We start from the raw sequence: 27670 nt of genomic DNA, 5'->3' as shown, positions 1-27670 counted from the left end.
TTCAAATGGGAGGGAGCAAAGGTTATGTTTACTTTGCGGGTCAGCATGCCAGTGGCGCAGCCAGAGAGCTCTACGGGCCGCCACACTAAGGCCCATAGCTTTGGCCGAGAGTCTGACAAGATCCATGGATGCTTCCGTAGTGAATTCGTTTGCGGTTTTGACATCTTGGATCATTTCAATAAGCTTTTTTCTGTCTGTTCCCGCTTTGACAGCTTGTTCCAGTTCTTCTATCCAAATGTGGTTGGCTCTGGCCAGAGTGGTAATGGCTATGGAGGCTTGGTTGGACATTCCACATGTTAGATACGATTTTTTGAGTGTCATGTCTTGTCTTCTTTCCATCGCATCTTTTAGCGAGACTCCTTCGTCCACAGGCAAGGTAGTACGTCGAGCCACTCTAGTGATGGCCGCATCCACCTTAGGGGAGGCTTGCCAGAGTTTTGAGTCCTCTTCTTCGAATGGATACATCTTTTTAAGTCTTCTGGAGAAATTAAGTTTTTTATCTGGCGTCTTCCATTCCTCTAAAATGGTTTCTTTAATGACTCTGTGTACCGGGAATTTTTCTCCTTTTTTGACCGCTGATCTGAACATTTTGTCATGTTTAGGAGTATCCTCAGTATTGTCAAGTTCCAGAGAAAATCTCATTGCTTTGATGAGTGGCTCTAGGTATTCAAGGTTGAAAGAACAGGTATCTTCAGACTGTTCTTCTTCTTCTTGATCGGTTAAAGATAGCTCCCCTTCAGAAACACTGGAGTAGTGCGTGTTCCTGTGAGGTCTGTCACTGACCTCAGTCATAGAGGAGGGCGCCTTGTGTCTTTCATCTAGATTGTGTAGTACTTTCTCAGTAACTACATTGACCATATCACTCATAGATTTTTTTATGGTAGTCTGCATCCAGTCTTTAATAGAGTGCAGTTGATCAGAGGAGGGCCCAGCCACTTCCTGCAGACACTTCTCACAGAGCCTTTTGCCTAGAATTGCTGCTTCTCCGCATGCAATACAATCAGTTCTGGGAGTCTTCCTTCTTTGAGATTCCTCTCTTAATGGGGGACTCCTGAAAAATAAGGTATTATAATTACTCACCGCTGCTTGTAGTTTGTATCAATCACGATGGAAAAAAACTCTCTTAGTGCCTTACCCCCTGGAGCCTGAGCGTCTGCAGCTCATAATTGACAGTCTGGAGGAAATAAATAACATTGTCAAGTAATTAAAAAGATATTCCAAAGAATAAGGCTCCAGCGTTTAAAACCTCCATGTAACTTACACCTGGGATCAATCGAGAATACAGGTGCACACAGATTCCTCAGTCTTGTCTTGCCAGAAATGAACACCAGCCAGTTCGTTTGAAATCATAAGAGGAACTAACCTGTGATGCGTTCGTCCTTTTAAACCGGCGCGAAAAGGCGCGTGCGTAAATTCGCAGCGTGAAAACGTAGGCGCCATTAGAGAGATGGGCGCTGGCGTCTTATCGTGCATGCGCTACCTCCGTTAAGGCAGCATTGCGGCTGATTGCGCAATCGGCAACAAAGGCCAGAAGCCCGCCGGCTTCCCCTGGAACACACACAAGGTAAGAACCTCGGTCCCAGGCGCTTCAGAGGGAGAGAGTAGCACCTCTGGTATGGGGGGTATCTTCGACAGGAAAATTGAGATGGGCGCGGGGGGACCCGGATGGACTTTTATTGTACTTCCTGTGCCGCCTTCCGGCGGGGGATTAACCCCTTATTGGCCCACTGCCATGCAAAGGACAGGAAAGCAACCATTCAGAAGGCATAGGACATCGCATGAAGGACATGTATTTTACTGCAGGATGTCCTAAAATGCATTCCATACTTCCTTTTCTTTTTCATGTAAGTGGGTAATCTCTTATAGGCAAAGGGCTTTGTTGGCTGACAGGCAGTCTTTGACATGGATTGGAAAGTCCTCTTGTGATTGGTCAACTTTGACTGATATGGAAATGATGAAGACTTGGTAGGTTTTACTCTCCCTATGGTATTACGGGATGGGGAAGTTGAGGCTTACTAGGCCAGCTCAACACTTGGATTTGTGTTGGAATCTAAGATTTTATTACGGGAGTGCTTGGGCAATGGCTAATTGCCATAGAGCCTAGGAAAAGGGCTATGTGACTGACAGCTCTTGTGATAAAAGAATTGTTTTTCATGTAAGTGGGTAATCTGTATTAGGCAAACAGCTATGTTTTTTGACAGGCAGTCTTTAACATGGATTAGAAAGTCCTCTTGTGATTGGTCAACTTTGACTGAGATGGAAATGATGAAGACTTGGTAGGTTATTCTCTCCTTATGGTATTATGGGATAGGGAAGTTGAGGTGTACTAGGCACAGCTCAAAACATGGTTATGTGTTGGGATAGACAGCTCGGAATAGTACACGCACAAAAACCATAATGGGGCCAGGTGAGCACTCTATCCAGGTTTCCAAACGCTCCACTCTGGTCACGTGGATAAATCAGATTCAAGGATGAATGCGCACACGTTGGTGAACTTCTTTGGATAGACTCCACATATGTAGATGACTGTATAAAATATTTTCCTTTATTAAATCTCATTAAAATCACAAAATCCAGAAGTGCAAGGCAGGGGAGTGCATGGCTCTACGCGTTTTGTGACTGCAAGGTCACTTCATCTATGTGTTGGGATATCAGATTTTATCATGGGAGTGCTTGGGCAGTGGCTAATTTGCTATAGAGGATAGGCAAAGGGCTATGTGACTGACAGCTCTTGTGCTAGAAGCGTGTGGGTCTTCCTATTCTCTGTTATGGAAGGGGATAATCTATAATAGGCAAAGGGCTATGTTGTTTGACAGGCAGTCTTTGACAGGGATTGGAAAGTCCTCTTGTGATTAGTCAACTTTGACTGAGATGGAAAAGAAGAAGACTTGGTAGGTTTTTCTCTCCCTATGGTATTACAGGAAAAGGAAGTTGAGGCTTACTGGGCACTGTTCAACACATTTCTTTGTGTTGGAATGTCAGATTATATCATGGAAGGGCTTGGGTGATCTCTAAATGCCATAGAGGCTAGGCAGAGGGCTATGTGACTGACAGCTCTTGTGCTAGAAGGTTGTGGGTCTTCCTGTTTTTTTTTAATGGAAGGGGGTAATCAATAATAGGCAAAGGGCTATGTTATTTGACAAGCAGTCTTTGACATGTATTGGAAAGTCCTCTTATGATTGGTCAACTTTGACTGATATGGAATGGATGAACACTTGGTAGGTTTTTCTCTCCCTATGGTATTACGGGATAGGGAAGTTGAGGCTTACTAGGCACATCTCTATGTGTTGGAATGTCAGCTTTTATCATGGGAGTGCTTGGGCAATGGCTAATTTGCTATAGAGTATAGGCAAAGGGATATGGGACTGACAGCTCTTGTCATAGAAGGCTGCGTGTCTTCCTATTCTTTAGTATGGAAGGAGGAATCTATAGTAGACAAAGGGCTATGTTGTTTGACAGGCAGACTTTGACATGCATCGGAAAGTCCTCTTGTGATTGGTCAACTTTGACTGATATGGAAATGACGAAGACTTGGCATGTTTTTCTCTCCCTATGGTATTACGGGATAGGGAAGGTGAGGCTTACTAGGCACAGCTCAACACATAGTTATGTGTTGGAATGTCAGCTTTTATTACGGTAGTGCTTGGGCAATAGCTAATTTGCCATAGAGGCTAGGCAAAGGTCTTTTTGTCTGACATATCTTGTCATAGAAGGTTGCGGGTCTTCCTATTCTTTTGTATGGATGGGGGAGTCTAAAGTAGGCAGAGGGCTATGTTGTTTGACATGCATTGGAAAGCCCTCTTGTGATTGGTCAACTTTGACAGATATGGAAATGACAAAGACTTAGTAGGTTTTTCTCTCCCTATGGTATTTTGGGATAGGGAAGTTGAGGCTTACTAGGCACAGCTCAACACAATGCGTTGGAATGTCAGATTTTTATTATGGGAGTGCTTGGGTAATGGCTAATTGGCATAGAGGCTAAGCAAAATTCTATGTGACGGACAGCTCTTGAGATAGAAGGGTTTGGTTCTTCCTATTTTTTTTTTATGGAAGTGGGGGGAATCTAAAATAGGCAAAGGGATATGTTGTTTGACAGGCAGTCTTTGACATGGATTGGAAAGTCCTCTTCTTATTGGTCAATTTGACTTATATGGAGATGAAGAAGATTTGGTAGCTTTTTCTCTCCCAATGGTTTTACAGTATAGGCAAGTTGAGGCTTACTGGCAAGAGCTAAACACATGGCAGTGTTTTGGAATATCAGAACTTGTTATTGGCTAATTTCCATAGAGGCTAGGCAAAGGCCTATGTGACTGACAGCTCCTGTGCTAGAAGGGTTTGGGTCTTCCTATTCTTTATTATGGAAGGGGGTTACCTATAATAGGCAAAGGGCTATGTTGTTTGACATTCAGTTTTTGACATGGATTGGAAAGTTCTCTTGTGATTGGTCAACTTTGACTGATATGGCAATGAGGAAGACTTGGTAGGTTTTTCTCTCCCTATGGTATTATAGGATAGGGAAGTTGAGGCTTACTGGGCACTGCTCAACACATGGCTATGTATAGGAATGTCAGATTTTATTGTGGAAGTGTTTTGGCAATGGCTCATTGCCACAGAGGCTTGGTGAAGGGCTATGTGACTGACAGCTCTTGTGATGGATGGTTGTGGGTTTTCTTGTTCTTTATTATGGAAGGGGGTAATCTATAATAGGCAAAGGGCTATCTTGTTTGACAGGCAGTCTTTGACAGGGATTGGTCAACTTTGACTGAGATGGAAAAGAAGACTTGGTATGTTTTTCTCTCCCTATGGTATTACGGGATAGGGAAGTTAAGGCTTACTGGGCAGTGCTCAACACATGACTATGTGTTGGAATGTCAGATGTTTTCACAGAAGGGCTTGGGTGATCCCTAATTGCCGTAGAGGCTAGGTTAAGTGCTGTGTGACTGACAGCTCTTGTGATAGAAGGGGTTGGGTCTTCCTATTGTTTTTCATATAAGTGGGTAATCTGTAATAGGTAAAGGGCTATGTTGCTTGATAGGCAGTCTTTGACATGGAAAGTCCTCTTGTGATTTGTCAAATTTGACTGATATGGAAATGATGAAGACTTGGTAGGTTTTTCTCTCCCTATGGTCTTATGGGATAGGGAAGTTGAGGTTTACTGGGCACTATTCAACACATGGCGATGTGTTGGAATGTCCGATTTTTTCATGGATGGGCTTGGACAATGGCTATGTGACAGACAGCTCTTGCGATAGAAGGGGTTTGGTCTTCCTATTGTTTTTCATGTAAGTGGGTAATCTATAATAGGCAAAGGAATATGTTATTTGACAGGCAGTCTTTGACATCGATTGGAAAGACATCTTGTGATTGGGCTGGTATGGAAATGCTGAAGACTTGGTAGGTTTTTCTCTCCCTATGGTATTACGGGATAGGATAGTTGAGGCTTACTGGGCATTGCTCAACACATGATGATGTGTTGGAATGTCAGATGTTTTCATAGAAGGCCTTGGGTGATCTCTAATTGCCATGGAGGCTAGGTGAAGGTCTGTGTGACTGACAGCTCTTGTGATAGAAGGGGTTGTGTCTTTCTTTTGTTTTTAATGTAAGTGGGTAATCTATAATAGGTAAAGGGCTATGTTGTTTAACAGGCAGTTTTTGACATGGATTGGATAGTCCTCTTGTGATTTGTCAAATTTGACTGATATGGAAATGACAAAGACTTGGTAGGTTTTTCTCTCCCTATGGTATTATGGGATAGGGAAGTTGAGGTTTACTGGGCACTGTTTAACACATGGCTATGTGTTGGAATGTCAGATTTTTTCATTGAAGGGTTTGGACAATGGCTATGTGACTAACAGCTCTTGTGCTGGAACGGTGTGGGTCCTCCTATTCTTTTTTATGGAAGGGGTAATCTATAATAGTGAAAGGGCTATGTTGTTTGACAGGCAGTCTTTGACATGGATTGGAAAGTCCTCTTGTGATTGGTCAACTTTGACTGATATGGAAATGACGAAGTCTTGGTAGGTTTTTCTCTCCCTATGGTATTACGGGATAGGGAAGTTGACACATCTCAATACATGGCTATTTGTTTGAATGTCAGATTTTATCATGGGAGTGCTTGGTCAATGGCTAATTGCCATAGAGGATAGGTAGAAGGGTTTGGGTCTTCCTATTCTTTATTATTTAAGGTGGGTAATCTATGATAGCCAGTCTTTGACATCGATTGGAAAGTCCTGTTGTGATTGGTCATTTTTGACTGAGATGGAAACGAAGAAGACTTGGTAGGTTTTTCTCTCCCTATGGTGTTACGGGATAGGATAGTTGAGGCTTACTGGGCATGTAAGTTCATGTTTATGTTTCGTATACAAAATACAACATTTCTAGCCTTATTCTATATAACACTTTCCTTGTCAGAGCAGTCTGCAATGCCGGTTCAATTCAAACCTGTTGCTATTGTGGAAGCTGAACCTGACATGTTTCTTGGAATGGTTCCTGAATCAGAATTGTCTGTGGAGGGGGATTAGGAAACACCTGTGCAGGGTGGGGCCCCTGATGAGCTGCAGGTGAAATCAATCAGTCTGAGGGTCACGAGATTGAAAGTGTTCTTAGCCCTGTAACTGAAACTCATATTGCTGAAGAGATTTTTTGGGATCCTACAGAAAGTGAAGAGCAAGAGCAGATACAAATGGAGGTTCATAGCAGCAAAAATAAGTCAAGTTCAAGTGAAGCTGAAAGTCCTGCAAAATGGTCTAAAAAAACTAACGCGCTTGCAAGTTTTCCTGTTTTGGGTGTAGTGGAGGAGGGGTCTGTATTTTCAAGCCCTGAAACTCCTGTTATTTTTGAACTGCTGAACAGTCTCCTGATCAAAGTTTTCTTGAAACCGAAAATGTGTAAATTCTACAAAATGTGTGTTTCTTTAGCAGCAGCAGTGCTATGGAGTAATGTTTTTTTGTGAGTCTAAATTTCTTTTATGTTTCTGAAGGTAGTCTCCCTAAATGTAAGAGGCTTTACTTTAGTGGTCAAAAGAGCCTCAGGATTTGCATAATTTGGGTGGAGATATTTTCTATCTTTAAGAATGTTCCTTTGCTTATAAAAAGAGTGACTGGAGTTATGGGGACAGTTGTTGGTCAAAATCAGAAGAGAAGATGCTGCTGTAGGTGTGTTAATAATTAATGTAAATATTTCAGTTAATTCTTATAAAGTTCTAGTACCAGGAAGGCTTCTATTAATTGAGTTAAGTTATTTTGGCGGAAGGTTCTGTCTGTTTAATTTATATGCACCAGCAGTGCAAAAGTGATAGATTAGTTTTTTTTGAAAACTTGAAATATTTTTTGTGTGGAAAGAGTCCAACTTTTGTGGCTGGGGATTTTAATTGTATTTCGTAAAGTCTCTGATAGGGTGGGAAGTGGAAATGTTAAGTTAGATGCTACTGGGAATTTCTTAAATAATATAATTTTAGACTTAAAACTTAAGGATGCGCATGAAGTTGCAAAGTTTAAAGATATTCAATTTACGTTCTTTTCAGATTCAGGTACAGTTAAGTCTAGATGAGATTTATGTTTATTTTCAGATCATTTTGTCTTTAGAAAAATGAGTCATGTTCATTCTGTTATTTATTCTGATCATGTGGTGGTAACATGTGAAGTTTCCTTGAGAAGTAAGGGTTCTGGGCGTGGGGTATGGAAATTAAATTTAAAGTTAGCTGAAAATGAAAAGAAAAAAAAGAACAGTTTTGTGAGTTGTATGAGGTGTGGAGAAAAAGTCTTTTAGTAATGTCTTAGATTGGGTCAAGGGGAAAAATAAAGGGCATGCAAAGGCAAAAAAATGAAATCCCATTTTTACTTTCTTTAATGAAAAAGAAACCTATCTCCAATATACTTTAATTAAAAAATGTGTACCATTTTTATAAGAAACCTGACTGTATGTGGTGAAATTCTCCCTTCATTTACTGCTGTGGATAGGAATTGTCAGACGGTCCCTAACTGCTCTGCAGGGAAACAATCCTACTTATGTACAGCAGGGGGAGCCCCCGCCTTACTTCCCAGCCATGCAGAACTCAAGCAGCTTTGTTTATGACGATCCATAAGCAGCCCAGACCACACTGAGCATGTGCACAGTCTTGGTCTTGCAAAGATGTATAACAAAGTTATAAGATGGTGACCCCCTGTGGTCAACTTTGAAAGCATAAATCATTTGTTTGATTAGGCTTGTGGTGCAGTAAGTTCATATTTTTATTTAGTATATAAAATACAGCATTTCTAGCCTTATTCTATTTTACACTTTACTTCCCCTTTAAAGGTTTTTTTTTTTTAAACGTAAAGGTTAAGAAAATGTGAGGTTGAAAAGGAAAAGATTTAATGGGTTGCAGAATAGACTTCAAATGTTATATAAGTTAAGCAATGTGGGGGTTTGTGTGGAGGAGGATATTTTGAATGCGAGAGAGAAAATTCAAAATGAAATTAAGGAAAAAGGGAAGGAAATTATTTATCATTCTAAAGTTCCGCATTTAGAATTAAATGAAAAATGAATGCGTTTTTTTCCCCCCAAAAAAGTATGTAATAAAAAACTTGTTTTGAGAATGTCTTTAATGAATGTGGTGAAATGAAATGCTTGCACTGATGAAGTATCGCTAGCGAAAAGTCGCCAGCGTTTAGCACCAAGGACCTCGCAGACTTACACTTAAAGGGATTCTCTCATGGAAAAACATGTTTTTATCAAAACCCATCAGTTAATAGTGCTGCTCCAGCAGAATTCTGCACTGAAATCCATTTATCAAAAGAGCAAACTGATTTTTTTATATTCAATTTTGAAATCTGACATGGGGCTAGACATATTGTCAGTTTCCCAGCTGCCCCAGTCATGTGACTTGTGCCTGCACTTTAGGATGGAATTACTGCGATTTGTGTATTTTGGGAAGGGTATTGTATATAATTGGGACTCTAGGGAAATCAGAGCATAGAAAACAGTAGGTATCTTCATCAAGCCAGCCGGCTGATAAGGCTGCCTGTAGTTTGCAGTCCAGTTCTTTTTTTGAACACAAAGGTAGGGTCACTTGGAAGTGTTTGATAGGGAGATGCATCAGAGAGTTGGCCTAGCAATTCTGTTTTGTAGTAGTAACTTAAAAGGACAATCCCTGGATTAAACAATTGCAGCAGCACTCCGATGTTTGATCAAAAACTTTTAATTCGTGCAACAACGGCAACGTTTCGGACTATTCCAGCCCTTTATCAAGCCAGGACAATCCCCCCCCCCCCTCCTTTATCAGCAGGTCGGATGAATAATTAATGGCTTGTCTTTCTATTGGAGAGAGATTGTGATGGGGTCTATCATGTTGTAAGGAAGATGTTGTTTCTTTTGACTTCAGACTCCCAAAGGTACGAATGGAGGCAGGTGTGTTTTTGGAATCGAATTTGCTGGTACTTTAGAAACAAACCTAGGACAACTGCCCCGTTGTGTAAAAGTGTTCACGTAGTTTACGTCTCCACCGGACTGAGTGACCATGATTACTGAAGCAAATTATTAAATAAACGCTTGAAAAAAACGAAGAAAAAAAAAAAAACCTCATTAAAATTGCCCCTCAATGATGGCGTCCTAGACAGCCGCCTACTCTGCCTACCCCTAGTTCTGGCCCTGATCCCTGCAGTGAGCACCAACCATCTGGCTTTTTGGTGTGTTATTAATGTGGCCATGGTCTTACGGTAACATGGGTGTGGTTTAAAGTGGGTGTGGTCTAAAAATAGGGAGTGGCTTCCATTATGGGCCCTCCACCATGTAGATTAGAACATTTCCGGCCCTCTGTACCATATAAATTGGACAACACTGTTCTAGAAGGTCTCTATCATACCCCCTTTCCCGAAAGTGACCTCGTCAGTGAGGTCTCTAAAAAAGGTTGTTCACCTTTGAGTTAACTTTCAGTTGCAGATTTACTAAAGGGTGAAGTGGCTAACGCTAGTGACTTTTTGGCAGAAATCCCATCCGCAGGGACATCGCCAATTCACTAACAGGCGCAGACGACAATTCGGTAGTGAAAGAGACCGCCGCTATCGTTTGTTTGCACTCTCTGGCGAATGGTCATTGCTCCACAAATTCACTAAATTGCGGATTTTACTTAACGTTACCTCTTTTGCGAGAGTTTCCTTCACCACCTCAGACCAGGCGAACTGCTGAAACAAAGCTACATCTTCCTCAATCTGATGTCAGTGACATCATATCCTGTACCCTGGAAAGTCATAAAAAGTGTAAAAAACTCAGGCCACTTTTCTATTTTTAAAGCGGGATTGCCTTCAAAAGTCCGAACTATTAAAGATTTTTGTGTGAACATTTTTTTAACAAATTTGATGGGCCGGCCACATATATTTTAGGGTGGACTCATGTCTAGGGGATTAGAGGAGCTTTTATGTCTGTATTGAGCTCCCTTGGACATTTGAAATAAAAAGTGGCCACTTAAAGGGGAAGTAAAGTCTAAAATATATTAAGGCTAGAAATGCTGTATTTTGTACACTAAACATAAACATGAACTTACTGCATCACAAGTCTAATCAAACAAATGATTTATGCTTTCAAAGTTGGCCACAGGGGGTCACCATCTTGTAACTTTGTTATACATCTTTGCAAGACCAAGACTGTGCACATGCTCAGTGTGGTCTGGGCTGCTTAAGGATCGTCATAAATGATCAAAACAGCCCAAGTCAAATAATATCTGCCAGAAGCCGATACAGCAAGACTGATTAATAATCAGAATATACAGACTGTACTGGGTCCTGTGTTGTCATGTAATCTAATGTGGATTTTATAGTTTTTGTATTGTTTAATATAAACTTTCTCCAACTCTGCAGAACCAGTGGCTGCAGCAAAATAATCCTCCAAATAGAATCCCAGTTTATCTGTTTAAATCTGGCTCCATGATCTTTGTCCCTGCAGCTGGAGTTGGAAACAGTAAAGGGGATGTAAAGGCAAAAATAAAATCTAGTACAAATCTCTACACAGTCACCGACTGCTCTACAGAGAAACAAACAAAGCTGCTTGAGTTCTGCATGGCTGGGAAGTAAGGCGGGGGCTCCCCCTGCTGTTCATAAGTATGATTGTTTCCCTGCAGAGCAGTTAGGGACCGTCTGACAATTCCTATCCAAAGCAGTAAATGAAGGGAGAATTTCACTGCATACAGTCAGGTTTCTTATAAAAACATTATTTAATTAAAGTATATTGGTGATAGGTTTCTTTTTCATTAAAGAAAGTAAAAATGGGATTTTATTTTTTTGCCTTTACATGCTCTTTAAAACATTTACACAAACATCTCTTAAAAAGACATGTGTACGACTTTTATGCGGCTCCCCTAATCAAATCGGCCTAAGATTACTAGCGAAATTTCTCTAGGCACAAACGAACATTAGCCTAGGGGCGTCTGCCCCTGAAATCTGTCCCTGTGAATAGGAGAGGTCTGAGTTGAAAGTTGAGGAATAAAAAGTAACAACTACAATACATTTGTAGCCTTACAGAGCATTTGTATTTAGATGGGGTCAGTGACCCCCATTTGAAAGCTGGAAAGAGTCCGAAGAAGAAGGCAAATAATTCAAAAACTATAGAAAATAAATAATGAAGACCAATTGAAGTTGCTTAGAATTAGCCATTCTATAACTTAAAGGTGAACCACCCCTTTAACATTGGTGATGTCACTAATGATAATATAGAAAGCATGGCAGGTAGTACTTGCTGCATCAAGCTGCCAAACTCACCTGCATTTTTTTTGGTATAGGGCCCCAGTGGCCACAATTAGCTATCACCATGCCGGGCTTTGGTGCTTTTACATTAGGGCTCCTTTCCTAAACGGAGTAAATGTGCAAAGAGAAAAAAACCTAGTGGATGTAAGAGGCGGCACACGGGTACATACCTGCCCTGGCCTTAGCCTGGACCTCAGATTCATTATTGTTATACAAATATATTGTGGTGTTCTCAATAAAGTGAATCTTTTCTACATTATACACATACTGGGGCTGAAGTATTGTATGGTAGAACACTGCCACCTGCTGCACATATCTTGTAGTTTTTATTTCTAAATGACACTGTTTACACTGCAAATAATTCACTGTACAATATAAAATGTCATTCCTGAACCAGCAAGTGTATTTAGTTGTAATATTGGTGTGTAGGTGCATCTCAGCTCATTTTGCCTGGTCATGTGATTTCAGAAAGAGCCAGCACTTTAGGATGGAACTGCTTTCTGGCAGGCTGTTGTTTCTCCTACTCAATGTAACTGAATGTGTCTCAGTGGAACCTGGATTTTACTATTGAGTGCTGTTCTTAGATCTACCAGGCAGCTGTTATCTTGTGTTAGGGAGCTGCTATCTGGTTACCTTCCCATTGTTCTGTTGTTAGGCTGCTGGGGGGAGGGGAAAGGGAGGGGGTGATATCACTCCAACTTGCAGCACAGCAGTAAAGAGTGACTGAAGTTTATCAAAGCACAAGTCACATGCCTGGGGCCAGCTGGGAAATTGACAATATGTCTAGCCCCATGTCAGATTTCAAAATTAAATATTTAAAAAACAGTTTATTGAAGTATGGATTTCAGTGCAGAATTCTGCTGGAGCACTGCAATTAACTGATGCGTTTGATTTTTTTTTTCCCATGACAGTGTCCTTTTAAATAGTTACAGTTGTATCTTTGCTTGTCTTAAATTGTTACAAATATATCTAAGTGCAGGTGCTCCGTGTTCTGGGTTCTCTGCCAAATAGACTCTTATTTTAGTTAAGTTTCAGAAACGTTGTATCTTGTTCTCGAGTGCAGGAGATCAATGAGAAAATCAAACAGGAGCTGTCAAAAACAGGACTGTCCCACAGAAAACAGGACAGTTGGGAGATATGTCATATCAGGTGCTCCCAACTGGTTCGAGTGTACAAGCACAGGCTGGGCCAATTTTTTTTACAAAAACCTACTGTTACCCCAACAGGATTGCAGACTCTATTACATTGGGGGAAAAGGTTTGTTTTGCCAACACGTGCCCTTTAAGGAAAGAGAGAATGAGGACGTGTAACAGTGTCTTCTCCAAGATCGAAAGCGGCTTGTCTGGTATCTATCATCTCTATGGTGGCACACTCTAGAGTCACGTGACTGGGACCAGTTTAGCGAAGGTTATCCCGGAAGTGCCAGTCGCTGCTGAACGTTGATCTGACTAGAGGCTGCCGATACCCGCACTCTGGGAGTCATGTCCCGAAAGCAGTCGGGACGGAGTCGGCCAGACAAGAAAGCCGAATTAGAGCGGAAGAAAGACGAAAGGGCGGCGCGCCGGGCGTGGGTTAACGAACGTAAGAATCGGGCTGCAGAGAACTCGGACGCCGAGGAATTTGTCAGTTTCCGGAACCAGCTTCACGTTTTGGGTCTGAGGGTTCGGGAAGTCCCAGGAGACGGGTCAGTAGTAGAGGCTTGGGAAAATAGGTCGCCATCTTAGTACTCCTATGTTTTCAGTTATTTTGCAACCGCTCCGCCATATTGCTACTCTTATTGCCGAGCCTACATTATTTCCTGCCCGCGCCGCCATCTTGATACTCTCATTTCCTCGTTTACAGCCTTACCTGTTGGCGCCGCCACCTTTGTACTCTCATTGGCTTGGAAACTCTTAACTGGAATTTAATTTTACGTTACTAAGTATTTGGGCTCTTGGATTCTTACTGTAACACAGCTGAGCTCATTTGTAATCTTTTTGCCAATCATTATGGACTTGTATGAAGTAGGGTAGGTGAGAAAGGCATTTGTGTAAAGATTCATCCAGTCTGCTGTACCTTTAGGCAAAACCATTTGTCAGGTGTTTGTACCCAGGCTTCTAAAAGTGGTGGGCGCAGTCCAGCGGGAATAGGTTTCAGGTGTTTTATTCTGCCCTTACAATTCAGGTGATTACTTGCAGGGGGCACCCAGGCCCAGACTGACAGTCTATAGGTTCTGGCAAATTATAAGTTGCCACTGACTATATATTGGGCTGGTAGGGAGCTGATTGTCAGGACCCAGCAGGGTTGTCAGGTCTCATTTTCAAAACCAGCCAAAGTTGGCTACAAAACCAGTATATTTTATGTGAAAGTATGCCTTTTTCAATTTTCACTGATTTTTCGGTAAAGCAAAATGGGAAAGATTCGCCCCATTCACCAGTAGGGTTGCCACCTGGCGGTATTTTACCGGCCTGGTCAGTAAAAATGTTGCATGATTGCAAAGAAAGCCGGTATTTTTTTCTAGAAAAGATGGTAACCCTATTCACTACAGAGGTATATGGGTCCGAATACAGATACAATTTCAATAAATATTGGTAAAACAATTCAACCTCTAGACATTTTGGCGGCCAGCAGATTTTTGCCCCAAAATTGTCTGAAATTGAATAAAGTCACCGGAAAATACGAGAATACAGAGCCTAAAATCTGGTGACTCCCAACTTCTACACAAGTCCCATTGCATGCTGGATATTGTAGTCTTACATTCAAGTTGGCAAATTGTTAAACAAAAACTACATTACCCAACATGCATTGGGAGACATAGGCTTGGCACATTAGAAAAAACTTTGGCTTGTTTCCAAAGTAAAACCCAGCCAAAGGCCCAAAAAGTAGCCCAAAAACGTACCATGGCTAAGTTGTACTTTCAAAACCCACCTGGGCTTTAAATTAGTAGTCCAATTTGGCTGGAAACCTGGCAACCCTGGAGCCTAGTGTTAGTCCAGACCTGGAGGCACCAGAGGCGTAATTATGTATGTGACTCCATATGTTCTTTGTATGTAACTCATGTGATTTAGTTGTATAAACACATTTATTTTATAGCGCTGCAAAATATGTTGGTGCTATATAAATACATGTTAATAATAATAATAATAATAATAATAACTATAGAGGAAGTAGACCCTGCGGCTGCAGGGGAGCCCAGGAGGTATAGGGGCCCCACGAGGCCCTAATTAATATACAATTTCAATAAATATTGGTAAAACAACCTCTAAACATTTTGTGGGCCTGAAAAGTCATTTGCTATGGGGCCCAGTAATATCTAGTTACGCCACTGGGAGGCACCTATTTAGGATAGGTAATGGAGTCACATAGATATGGATTACACTGCATGAGGACTGGTCTTGGCCCAGGAACAAACTAGGCTAGCCAGCCCTCCAAATATTTCATCTATACGGCCCTTGGGTTGATATTTCCTATTCTTTACTTACATGAGATGAACAGCCTGTATCAATATAATGAAGCTGCTTGTCCTGACAATTGGAATACTAGTTGTGTTGCTACTTTAAGCCCCTTCTTCTCCCCCGTCTCTTTTATGGAAAGCAATGAGCATAGGCACCTCCTTGTTCCCTCAGTGATCGGTATCATTAGGGGAGTGGCTAAGGCCCGGACTGGCAATCTGTGGGTTCTGGCAAATGCCAGAGGGGCTGCTGTAAGTTGCCATAGACAGTCACTATATATTGGGCTTTGTTGACATTACTATTCTTTCAACTGCAGTGGTGTTTTGGGGGAAAAGCATTGCTTCCATTATACCCTGATCTTTTATCTGTTGCCCGTGGCCTTTTTACCTATTCAGTCTTGGAGATATTGTGTTTACTAAAGTGCCCTCTGTCCTTCCTTAGGAACTGCTTATTCAGAGCCCTGGGAGACCAACTGGAAGGCCACTCGAGGAATCATTTAAGGCATCGGCAGGAGACGGTGGATTATGTGATCAAACACCGGAATGACTTTGAGCCGTTTGTGGAGGATGATGTGCCCTTTGACCGACACGGTGAGTAATATTAATGACAGGGCTTTGTATAGTGAGCTCCAGGGCTATGGCTACAAAACTGTATCATTTTTCTCTCTCTCTGCAGTCGCCAACTTGGCCAAGTCTGGTACCTTTGCTGGCAACGACGCTATTGTGGCTTTTGCTCGGAATAATCAAGTCAACGTAGTCATTCACCAGTTGAACAATCCTCTGTGGCAGGTCAGTGCTGGAGAATAAATGACAACTCAAGACAATGTTTCAAATGGCCCTCTCCGGTTTTCACTCTTAAAGGAATTGGTTCAGTGTAAAAATAAAAAAAAAAATTCTAATATAGTTAGTTAGGCAAAAATGTAATGTATAAAGGCTGGAGTGATTTGATGTATAACATGTCAGTCTAAACACTACTTCCTGCTTTTCAGCTCTCTTGCTTTCCACTGACTGGTTACCAGGCAGTAACCAATGAGAGACTTGAGGGGGGGCCACATGGGACATAACTGTTGCTTTTGAATCTGAGCTGAATGCTGAGGATCAATTACAAACTAACTGAACAGTTATGTCCCATGTGGCCCCCCTTATAGTCACTGACTAACTCAGAGTTAGAGAGCTGAAAAGCAGGAAGTAGTGTTCTGGCTATTATGTTACACATCCACTCACTCCAGCCTTTATATATTACATATTTGGGTAACTATATTAGATACATTTTTTATTTTGCACAGCCTATCTTATTTACACAGTTTTTATTTTCACACTGAACTATTCCTTTAAGGTTTTCAATCAAACCAACATTTATTCATTGATTTTGCACCAAAGTCATCTGTTCTACAAGTGCCCCATAGGTCATTGCCATTATAGCGGATCCACTGAAAGGTCAGGTAGCAGGACATCCAAGGAGGAACAGTAACATCAAAAAATAAGTGTTTTAAAATAATAAAAATATAATGCAGTGTTGCCCTGACTGGCAAAACATCTGTGTTTGCTTCAGAAACTCTACTATTGTTTATATAAATAAACTGCTGTGTAGCCATGGGGGCAGCCATTCAAGCACAGGATACACAGTAGATAACAGATAAGTACTACTATAGTTTATATAAACAAGCTGATGTGTAGCCATGGGGCAGCCATTCAAGCACAGGATACACAGTAGATAACAGATAAAGTACTACTATAGTTTATATAAACAAGCTGCTGTATAGCCATGGGGGCAGCCATTCAAGCACAGGATACACAGTAGATAACAGATAAGTACTACTATAGTTTATATAAACAAGCTGCTGTGTAGCCATGGGGGCAGCCATTCAAGCACAGGATACACAGTAGATAACAGATAAGTACTACTATAGTTTATATAAACAAGCCACTGTGTAGCCACGGGGCAGCCATTCAATCACAGGATACACAGTAGATAACAGATAAGTACTACTATAGTTTATATAAACAAGCTGCTGTGTAGCCATGGGGGCAGCCATTCAAGCACAGGATACACAGTAGATAACAGATAAGTACTACTATAGTTTATATAAACAAGCTGCTGTGTAGCCATGGGGGCAGCCATTCAAGCACAGGATACACAGTAGATAACAGATAAGTACTACTATAGTTTATATAAACAAGCTGCTGTGTAGTCATGGGGGCAGCCATTCAAGCATAGGATACACAGTAGATAACAGATAAGTACTACTATAGTTTATATAAACAAGCTGCAGTGTAGCCATGGGGGCAGCCATTCAAGCACAGGATACACAGTAGATAACAGATAAGTATTACTATAGTTTATATATATATATATATATATATATATATATATATATATATATATATATATATATATATATATATATATATATATATATATATATATATATTTATTTATTTCTGATTGGTAGCCGCATATCAATTATTAGCTTTCCCAGGCACAAGGCTGCAGCAGAAATCTGTTGTGTCCGTTTAAACAAAAACAATTTCTCATTAAGTTCATTGCCTCATCCCTACAAGTAAATGTTTGTTTAACCATTTACAAGTGTCGCTTTTCATCACTTGGAAATTTCTGCCAATCAAAATATTCACATACGTTTGGCACAGATATCATTGAGGATCTCACTCAGAAAAGCATCTCATTTCCCTGCCTTTTAGATCCGAGGGAGCGACAAGGTTGATTCCCGGGAGCTGCACATCGCTTACCGATATGGCGAGCATTACGATAGCGTTCGCCACATCAACGACAATGCAGAGGTGCCAGCAAACCTACAGACAGAGGTGAGCCCCAGCTAACATGCACAGGTTTTAGTGGTTATTTAGTGTTTTCAGCTATTTACAGTAACAGAATGCTTGATGTTCCTAACTAATATCTGATCAGACTTATTCAGCTACTGATCAGGCCTGTCTGGGTTATCATTTGCAATGTATAGGCCTCCATGTTATCCATTGGTGAAGGATGGTGTATCTGCCATTGATATGCCCTACAGACCTGACATTTCAAGTGCACAGAGGCCAGAACAACCCCCTAGAGTTATTTGGCATTTTAAAGAACTCACAGATAACCAGTCCAGACCTGTGCCCATGTGGTATCCTAGTGAAGCAGAACTTTACATTCATGACCAGCTTTAGGCAGGGACATGCAGTCTGTAGCTGACAGTTAGCAGCCTCCAGCATTGTGCAAGTTTCCTCTGTGTCTTGGGTTTCTTCCAGGGACTCTCTGATTATTGGCTCCTGATAATATTGGCCACAGTGTCTTAGAGTTTAAGCTCCACTGGGGCAGGGACTGATGGAAATGTGATAGGGACCTTAGATTGTAAGCTCACTGGGGCACGGACAGATGGGAATGTGATAGGGACCTTAGATTGTAAGCTCACTGGGGCACGGACAGATGGGAATGTGATAGGGACCTTAGATTGTAAGCTCACTGGGGCAGAGACTGATGGAAATGTGATAGGAACCTTAGATTGTAAGCTCCACTGGAGCACATACAGATGGGAATGTGATAGGGAACTTAGATTGTAAGCTCACTGGGCGACAGATAGATGGGAATGTGATAGGGACCTTAGATTGTAAACTTACTGGGGCAGGGACTGATGGGAATGTGATAGGGACCTTAGATTGTAAATTTACTGGGGCAGGGACTGATGGGAATATGATAGGGAGCTTAGATTGTAAATTTACTGGGGCATGGACTGATGGGAATGTGATAGGGTCCTTAGATTGTAAGCTCACTGGGGCAGAGACTGATGGGAATGTGATAGGAACCATAGATTGTAAGCTCCAGTGGAGCACATACAGATGGGAATGTGATAGGGAACTTAGATTGTAAGCTCACTGGGCGACAGATAGATGGGAATGTGATAGGTACCTTATATTGTAAAATTACTGGGGCAGGGACTGATGGGAATGTGATAGGGACCTTAGATTGTAAACTTACTGGAGCAGGGACTGATGGGAATGTGATAGGGTCCTTAGATTGTAAGCTCACTGGGGCAGGGACAGATGGGTTCCAAGCTAAAAAGCAACACAAGCAATGCAGAAGAACGGCACTCACAGGACTTGCTCAACGTTTCGGTCCCGCACAAAGGACCTTCGTCAGGAGTCAAACAGTGCAACCAGACCCACATTAGTGTGACAGAATTTAAACCCCCCTCAATTTCCACCCACCACAACTGGCCCCAAAAGTGGTTGCCTAGCGACCACAGGAAGATTGCATGTCACCTGTTGCAACTGTTTATTCAGACATGCGTGTGTATAATGCAGCAGACATAAACCATGTATGCACTAAAAATCAGTAGTAAGAAAAAAGGATCAGGATTAAAGACCTTTAGCTGGGGATCAATAAATCTCAAGGTACTTGACATCAAACGGCTTGTCTAAATCACCCTCCTGTTTCATTCTTTTCATTCACATATTTATTATTTTAAGATTATATAAGAAACAGATGTTTGTTAAATATTAATTTTCTCATACGGTAAATCATTTACATCAAAGGTATCAATATTTAAGTAATATTTTACATGGAGCAGAATGCCAAGAAAGCTTTTATGGATGTAGATCATAATGGGAAATCATGACTTTAGTTCACTCCTGCTTTACTGCATTGCAACAAATTTGTACACCATGCGTTTTGGTTTGGGATCCACTGGTTGCAGTTTGTTGTATGCTCATCCTGACGATGTTCCCAGTGGATCAAAACACATCAATGTCCAAATTTGTTGTCATGCAGTAAAGTATTGTATTTGCTTCAATTAGACTTTTGCCTTGAGTGCTTTAATTTTCTACATATATATACAGTCATATGAAAAAGTTTGGGAACCCCTCTCAACCTGCATAATAATTTACTCCGCTTTCAGCAAAAAAAGATAACAGTGGTTTGTCTTTCATTTCCCAGGAACATCTGAGTACTGGGGTGTTTTCTGAACAAAGATATTTAGTGAAGCAGTATTCAGTTGTATGAAATTAAATCAAATGTGAAAAAGTGGCTGTGCAAAAATTTGGGTACCCTTGTAATTTGGCTAATTTGAATGCGTGTAACTGCTCAATACTGATTACTGGCAACACCACATTGGTTGAATTAGCTCTTTAAGCCTTGAACTTCATAGGCAGATGTGTCCAATCATGAGAAATGGTATTTAAGGTGACCAATTGCAAGTTGTGCTTCTGTTTGACTCTCCTCTGAAGAGTGACAGCATGGGATCCTCAAAGCAACTCTTAAAAGATCTGAAAACAAAGATTGTTCAGTATCAGGGTTTAGGGGAAGGCTAAAAAAAGCTTTATCAGAGGTTTAAACTGTCAGTTCCAACTGTAAGGAATGTAATGAGGAAATGGAAGGCCACAGGCACAGTTGCTGTAAAACCCAGGTCTGACAGGCCAAGAAAAATCCAGGAGCGACATATGCGGAGGATTGTGAGAATGTTACAGACAAGCCAAAGATCATCTCCAAAGACCTGCAAGAAGATCTTGCTGCAGATGCAGGTGTATCTGTACATCGTTCTACAATTCAGCACAATTTGCACAAAGAACATGTGTATGGCAGGGGGATGAGAAGCCCTTTCTACACTCACACAAACACACTCGCTTGTTGTATGGAAAAGATCATTTAGACAAGACACAGGCATTTAGGAACAAAGTGCTTTGGACTGATGAGACAAAATTTAGTTATTTGCTCATAACAAAAAAAGCGATTTACATGGCGGAAGAAGAACACAACATTCCAAGAAAAACACCTGCTACCGACTGTCACATTTGGTGGAGGTCCCATCATGCTGTGGGGCTGTGTGGCTAGTTCAGGGGCTGTGTGGCTAGTTCAGGGGCTGTGTGGCTAGTTCAGGGGCTGTGTGGCTAGTTCAGGGGCTGTGTGGCTAGTTCAGGGGCTGTGTGGCTAGTTCAGGGGCTGTGTGGCTAGTTCTGGGGCTGTGCGGCTAGTTCAGGGGCTGTGTGGCTAGTTCAGGGGCTACTGGGGCCCTTGTTAAAGTCCAGGGTCGGATGAATTCAACCCAATATCAACAAATTCTTCAGGATAATGTTCAAGCATCAGTCACAAAGTTGAAGTTCCGCTGCAGGGGTCGGATATTCCAACAAGACAATGACCCTAAACTCACTTGGAAATCTACAAAGACATTTATGCAGAGGGACAAGTACAATATTCTGGAGTCCCCCGACTTGAATATCATGGAAAATCTATGGGATGATTTGAAGCAGACTGTCCATGCTCGGCAGCCATCACATTTAACTGAACTGGAGAGATTTTGTTGGACCAATGGTCACAAATAGCCACATCCACAATCCAGACACTCATCAAAGGCTATAGGAGGCGTCTAGAGGCTGTTACATTTGTAACTAAGTATTGATGGAATATCTCTGTTGGGGTGTCTAATTTTGTTATGATGTATATTTTCTGTTAATCCAATAAACTTGATGTCACTGCTGAAATACTACTGTTCCCATAAGGCAAGTTATATATTAAAAGGAAGTTGTTACTTTGAAAGCTCAGCCAACGATAAACAAATCTCCAAAGAATTAAGAGGGGTTCCCAAACTTTTTCATATGACTCTCTCTCTCCTCCCTCTCTCTCTCTGTGTCTCTGCTTGTGTATAATCCAGTTGTTGCATTTTCAGATGCTTTCCAAAGACAAAGCAAACCAGAGGCAGAAGCCAAATGTATTGGATGAGAGGTTGAAACTACACAATGATGCTGTGCAGAAAGTGCGGAACGCCACTGGTTGTGCGGTGAGTGACCAATATACGTTTGCTACATTATAATGAATCAGGGGTAAGTTTAGATCAGATAAATGCAGTGGCTGGGGTTGTGTGTAGATGTTTTTATTGGATTGGCTAAAAAAGGAATTTACTTACCTGGTAAATATCTTTTGCATAGGCCGTACTGTCAGTGCAGGACGTATGGGGTTAAGTTCTCCTCTCTGGAGGCAGGACAAACAAGAATGAATTTTGACTCCTCCTCTTCCTGTGTGTCTCCTTCTATCTCCAGTTGATTGTAAAGTCTGTGAGGAGACACATAGAGTAGAGAACCCTAACTCCCTAACTAACTAAGGATCGGCAGCAACCGGCATCCACAAAAAAAGGGAGGGATGCTGCACTGACAGTACGGCCTATGCAAAAGATATTTACCAGGTAAGTAAATTCCTTTTATGCATACGGCCTACCTGTCAGTGCAGGACGTATGGGGATGTCCCAAAGTCGTCCGAAAATAGGGTGGGAAAGAACAAAAAAACTGATAACTGAAAACGTCTCTAAATTTGCAGAGGAAAACTATCAGGAAGCTAACTACGTGCTACTGCTGCTTGTAGCACCTTCCTGCCAAACTCAGACTGTTGAGAATGGAAAACATCAAACTGATAAAATCTAGTAAATGTATGTGATGATGCCCAAGTGGCTGCCTGGCAAATGGACTCAAGAGTCATGTGTTGATGGTATGCCCATGAAGTACTAACCTTCCTAGTGGAATGAGCTTTAATAGGTAATGGAGGATCCTTCCCTGCCTTGGAGTAAGCAGTGGAAATTGAATCCACGATCCACCGCGCAATTGTTCTCTTGGAGGCAGGGTATCCAGCCTTATGACCTCCAAAAAGAACAAAAAGGGCATCTGAATGCCGTAGAGATTGAGTTCTGTCTACATAAATTTTAAGGGCTCTAACTGGGTCCAATGTGCTAACTGAACTAGAAGGGTCATCAGAGTCCTGTGACTGTAATGCTGGAAGCACAATATCTTGGTTCAAGTGAAAGGCAGTGACTACTTGAGGTAGAAAACTTGGTTTGGTACGGAGTACCGCTTTGTCAGAATGGAACTTCAGCCATGGTGATTTGCAAGATAACGATGCTATTTCAGAAACTCGTCTTGCTGAAGCTATAGCGAAGAGAAAAACTGTCTTGATCGTGATAAATTTTAAATGAACCGAATCGAGAGGCTCAAAGGGAGATTCCTCTAGTGCCTGTAACACCATATTGAGGTCCCATGGAGGGACTGGGTGTCGAATTGGTGGTTTGAGTCTGTTTAGTCCCTGAAAAAATAGTCTGAACTCTGGGAGTATCGCCCATTGCTTTTGGAATAACGCCGCTAAAGCTGACGTCTGTACCTTGAGAGATGTGACACTTAAATCCAACTCGAACCCAGATTGCAAAAATCTCAAGATTTCAGGTGAATTACAACTAGTCCATGACAAATCCTGAGAGTTACACCAGGAAAAAAAGATCCTCCAAATCCGATGATAAGTTCTACACGTAGCTGGGCTTCTAGCCGCCAAAAGTGTCTGAATCACCTTGTGTGTGAAACCCCTCTGTTCCCATAATTTGGTTTCAATAGAAAAGCCGTCAGGCTGAGTCTGTGTACTTCCTGGTAGTATGATGGTCCTTGTGACAGAAGATCCTGTAACAGAGGTAGACGAAATGGTTGGTCCGCTAACATCGTCATGATGTCCGCGAACCACGTTCGTGCTGGCCAATATGGAGCTACGAGAATGGTTGGAATCCCTTCCTGTTTGATCTTGGTTAAAGTTCTCTGCAAGATTGGTAGAGGAGGAAAGGCGTAAGCCATCTGAAATGACCATGGAATAGCTAGAGCGTCTACAGCCTCTGCCATTGGGTCCCTGATCCTGGAGAAGAATCTTGACAGCTGGTTGTTGTGTCGTGACGCCATGACATCCACACAAGGTGTGCCCCACTTGACTGTGATCGTGCGAAACACCGAAGGTTTCAGTTTCCATTCCCCCGGATCCAATGTATGGCGACTGAGATAGTCTGCCTGCCAATTTTGAATGCCCGGAATATAGATGGCTGTCAGATGGGCTGAATGTTGTTCCGCCCAAGTGATAATCTTGGTGACTTCCGACATCGCTGCCGCACTCCTGGTGCCGCCCTGCTTGTTGAGGTACGCCACTGCAGTACTGTTGTCGGACTGAATGCGAATATGAGCACCCTGCAGATGTGTTGACCAGTTCAGAAGGGCATTGAGTATGGCTCTTATTTCCAGTACGTTGATGTGTATCTTCTGTTCTTGAAGGTTCCAGAGGCCCTGGCAACTGAGCTGATTCCATTGCGCTCCCCAACCTGATAGACTCGCGTCGGTGGAGATCACCAGCGGTGCTGGTAGTCGCCAAGGTTTGCCCCTGGACAGATTGCTCTGGTGTGACCACCATTTGAGACTGTGTAAAACTGTCGAAGGGAGAGTGATCCTCTGGGACAAATCTTGGTGGTCTCTGTTCCATCTTTTTAAAAACGCTCGTTGAAGTGGACGCATGTGGAACTTTGCAAATGGGACTGCGTCTATTGTTGAGGCCATCAATCCCAGTAACTGGAGAATGGAGAATGCGGATACTGTCTCCGAAAAGAACATTGGAAGGAGGGATTGAATTGTGGTCACTTTGTCTTTTGGTAAGAATAGGCTCTGCTTGCGGGAATCCACTATCATGCCCAAAAAGGGGAGAATTTGCGTGGGAGTCAGAATGCTTTTCTGATAGTTTATGATCCAGCCGTGAGCTGTTAGTTGGTGGATGCAAAAGTGGGTGTCCGTGGTTGCTTTTTCGGCTGATTCTGAAAATAGAAGGATGTCGTCCAGATAAGGAAAGATGTGGACTCCGGTTGAGCGAATGCTTGCTACGAGTGCCCCCAATATCTTGGTGAAAAGTCGCGGTGCTGATGTTAGACCAAAGGGCATGGCTCGAAATTGATAGTGGCGTTGATTGAAGAAAAATCGGAGAAACTTTTGGTGGTCTGAGTGAATGGGAATATGAAGATATGCATCCTTGAGATCCACTTTTGTCATAAAAGCTGCTAAAGGAATGCATGAAGTGATGGATCGAATCGATTCCATCTTGAAGCGCTGGTACTTGATAAACTTGTTCAGTGGTTGAAGGTTTAGAACTGGGCGGAAGCCTCCGTCTTTTTTTGGAACCAGGAAGAGGTTCGAGTAAAAACCGTGGAAAAGTTGGTCTTGTGGAACTGGCACTATAACCTCCTTTTCCAGGAGTTCGTGAATAATTGCTGTCATGGCTGCTGCTTTGGTAGGGTCTGTCGATAGACTTGATGGAACAAACCTGTGCTTTGGAGGGTATTTGGTAAAGTAAATCTTGAGACCTGCGACTAGTGTTTGGATAACCCAAGAATTTGACATTGAGTTTGTCCAAACTTGGGCAAACCTTTGAAGTCTGCCCCCGACCTTGATTGGAGTGCAAGAGTCAGGAATCCTGGGTCTTGGGGGGTCCCCCTTTCCTAATGGGCTTCTGTTGGGACTGCCAAGGTCGGGACTTCCTCTGGGTTGCATGTGGCGAGGTATTATTCCAATGAGTGGATCTTCCCTTGGAAGTAGGTCTAGAGTAAGAGCCCCAGGATCTATGATGATAATTGCGTCTCTGATTTTCTCTGCGTGGTTTCCTACCTTGAGGTAGGAAGGATCCTTTGCCTCCTGTGACTTCTGAAATGATCTGTTTGAGTTGTGGCCCGAATAGCTGTGCACCCTCAAACTTAAGAGAGATCAATCGATGTTTGGAAGCAGTGTCACCGGACCATTGCCTGAGCCATAATGCTCTACGAGCCGTAATGGAGGCTGCTGATGCACGGGAGGATAGCTTGGTAATCTCTAACGATGCTTCACTGAGAAATGATAAAGCCAAACTGATCTTATCGATGAGAAGTGAAGTTTCTGGTTGTGAGTTATATAGTGAATCACGAAGCTCTTGGCACCAGAAGCGGGCTGTACGAGCCACGCTAAGAGAAGCTGAAGCTGGTCGAAGGATTGCTGCTGAATGAAGGAAATCCCGTTTAAGAGATGATTCAATTTTCTTGTCCATCGGATCCCGAAAAGAACCAGCATCTTCTGATGGAAGTGTTGTGTTTCTGGATAGGCGAACGATAGCAGAGTCTACCTTGGGAGATTTATCCCAGGCTTGTTGAAATTCCTCTGCCACTGGATATTTGGACAGAAGCTTCTGAGGAATGGTATTGCGTTTATCTGGATCAGACCATTCTTCTGACACCATCTTGGAAACGGACTGACTAGTAGGAAAATGTCTAGATTTTTTTGGATTATTGCCCAAAACTTTATCTACTTTGGATATTGGGAGTTGAGTTTCTTTAATCTCCAGTGTATCCTGCAGATATCTAATAAGCAATTTGACATCTTCTGGCTGTTTGGAAGAAGATGCTTCATCTGACGATAAATCATCTGAAGAAATGTCGCTTTCTTGGGAAACAGATGGAGAAGTAGAGTCCGATATAGAGGCAGAATGTAGCGATGGTTGTGAAACCTGTTTAATCTTAGGTCTAACAGATGGTATCTGTTGAGCCACAGCATTCTGAACAGATGAATTGATCTGTGCTTGAAGCCACCCCATAAATTGAGAAAATTGAGGTTCAGCTTGTTTAGAAGCTGATGGTCCTGGCACTGGTAGTGGTGAATTGTGAGGACTGTTAGGGTCGGGTGAAAAATGTGGGGGAGTAGCTGGCTCCTGTGTGGTCTGACCTCGTGGTTGATTTTCCTCTATATCTGATTCCTCTGAAAGCACTGTCTTTGGTACTTTTGTTAATTGAGGGGGAGAAGAGGGAACCCTTTTCTTATGTGATCTCTTCTTGGACTGTCTGGTGTGCCTAGATAGAGATAGAGCAGGCTGTGCTGCCAGTTCCTCAATAAGGTCTGTTAACTCTTTAGAGTGCGCCATAATGATTGCTTGTAATCTCCCTTGAAAATGAATAATGGCAAGTACTTATCTGCAAAAGCGCTTCTGCGCGATGCTCCTGTATGTGCGCTAGTGAAAATGCGCCGACTCCTTTGGCGCCAACCGTCAGTACAGTGAAGCGGCGGAAGTGATGCGCAAGGGAGCGGAAGTCGCTATGCGCGACGTGAAGTAATATGCCGGGAGATCGTGAAGACCCGGATAGCAGAGGTAGACCGCTGGTATCCGCATGCCTCTGTCTTAGGTAGAAGAATGCAGAGGCAGGAGCACACGCCTGAGTGGGGGCTCACTATATCCTTGACATAGGAAAGGGAGCGCACTAATCCTATGGAGAGGGCTCACCTTACCTCGATTGCTGCCCTGTTGGGGAGCTTGAGGTAGTTGGGTAGTAGAACCCAGATGGGGCTCAATTAGATTCGGGGAGCACGCTCCGGTTGGGGGCTCACCCTGTCTAAGAGCTCGCCAACAATCGCTGATTCGTTGAGCAGAAAAATTAAAGAAAAACTTAAGAATAAATTGAATAAAAAAAAATAAATAAATAAATAAATAAATAAATAAATAAATAATAACTGAGAGGAGTATGAGGTATGTCCGCCTCCGAGCAGGACAAACAAAAAACTGGAGATAGAAGGAGACACACAGGAAGAGGAGGAGTCAAAATTCATTCTTGTTTGTCCTGCCTCCAGAGAGGAGAACTTAACCCCATACGTCCTGCACTGACAGGTAGGCCGTATGCATAATTACAGCTGACGCCTAGTGATTATCTGAAACCCATAACAACCTCAACAACAAACA

The 27670-nt window shown here is 42.3% G+C and overlaps 1 protein-coding gene across 2 annotated transcripts in view; it reads left to right on the top strand.

Moving 5' to 3' along the window:
• The first annotated feature begins 6133 nt into the window (after nucleotides 1–6133).
• The window catches only part of otud3.L (OTU deubiquitinase 3 L homeolog), a 27177-nt gene continuing 5640 nt past the window's right edge, over nucleotides 6134–27670 (top strand). The window contains exons 1-5 of one of the 2 annotated variants that reach the window (XM_041570550.1): nucleotides 6134–6278; nucleotides 15587–15735; nucleotides 15821–15933; nucleotides 17845–17967; nucleotides 21810–21920. In XM_041570550.1, coding sequence (XP_041426484.1) covers nucleotides 6259–6278; nucleotides 15587–15735; nucleotides 15821–15933; nucleotides 17845–17967; nucleotides 21810–21920 — 516 coding nt within the window. In that variant the 5' untranslated portion in view covers nucleotides 6134–6258. 2 annotated transcript variants of the gene reach the window in all.

Source organism: Xenopus laevis, chromosome 7S (assembly GCF_017654675.1).
Source record: "Xenopus laevis strain J_2021 chromosome 7S, Xenopus_laevis_v10.1, whole genome shotgun sequence".
Classification (NCBI taxonomy): domain Eukaryota; kingdom Metazoa; phylum Chordata; class Amphibia; order Anura; family Pipidae; genus Xenopus; species Xenopus laevis.
This window is presented reverse-complemented; position numbering and strand designations above follow the sequence as displayed.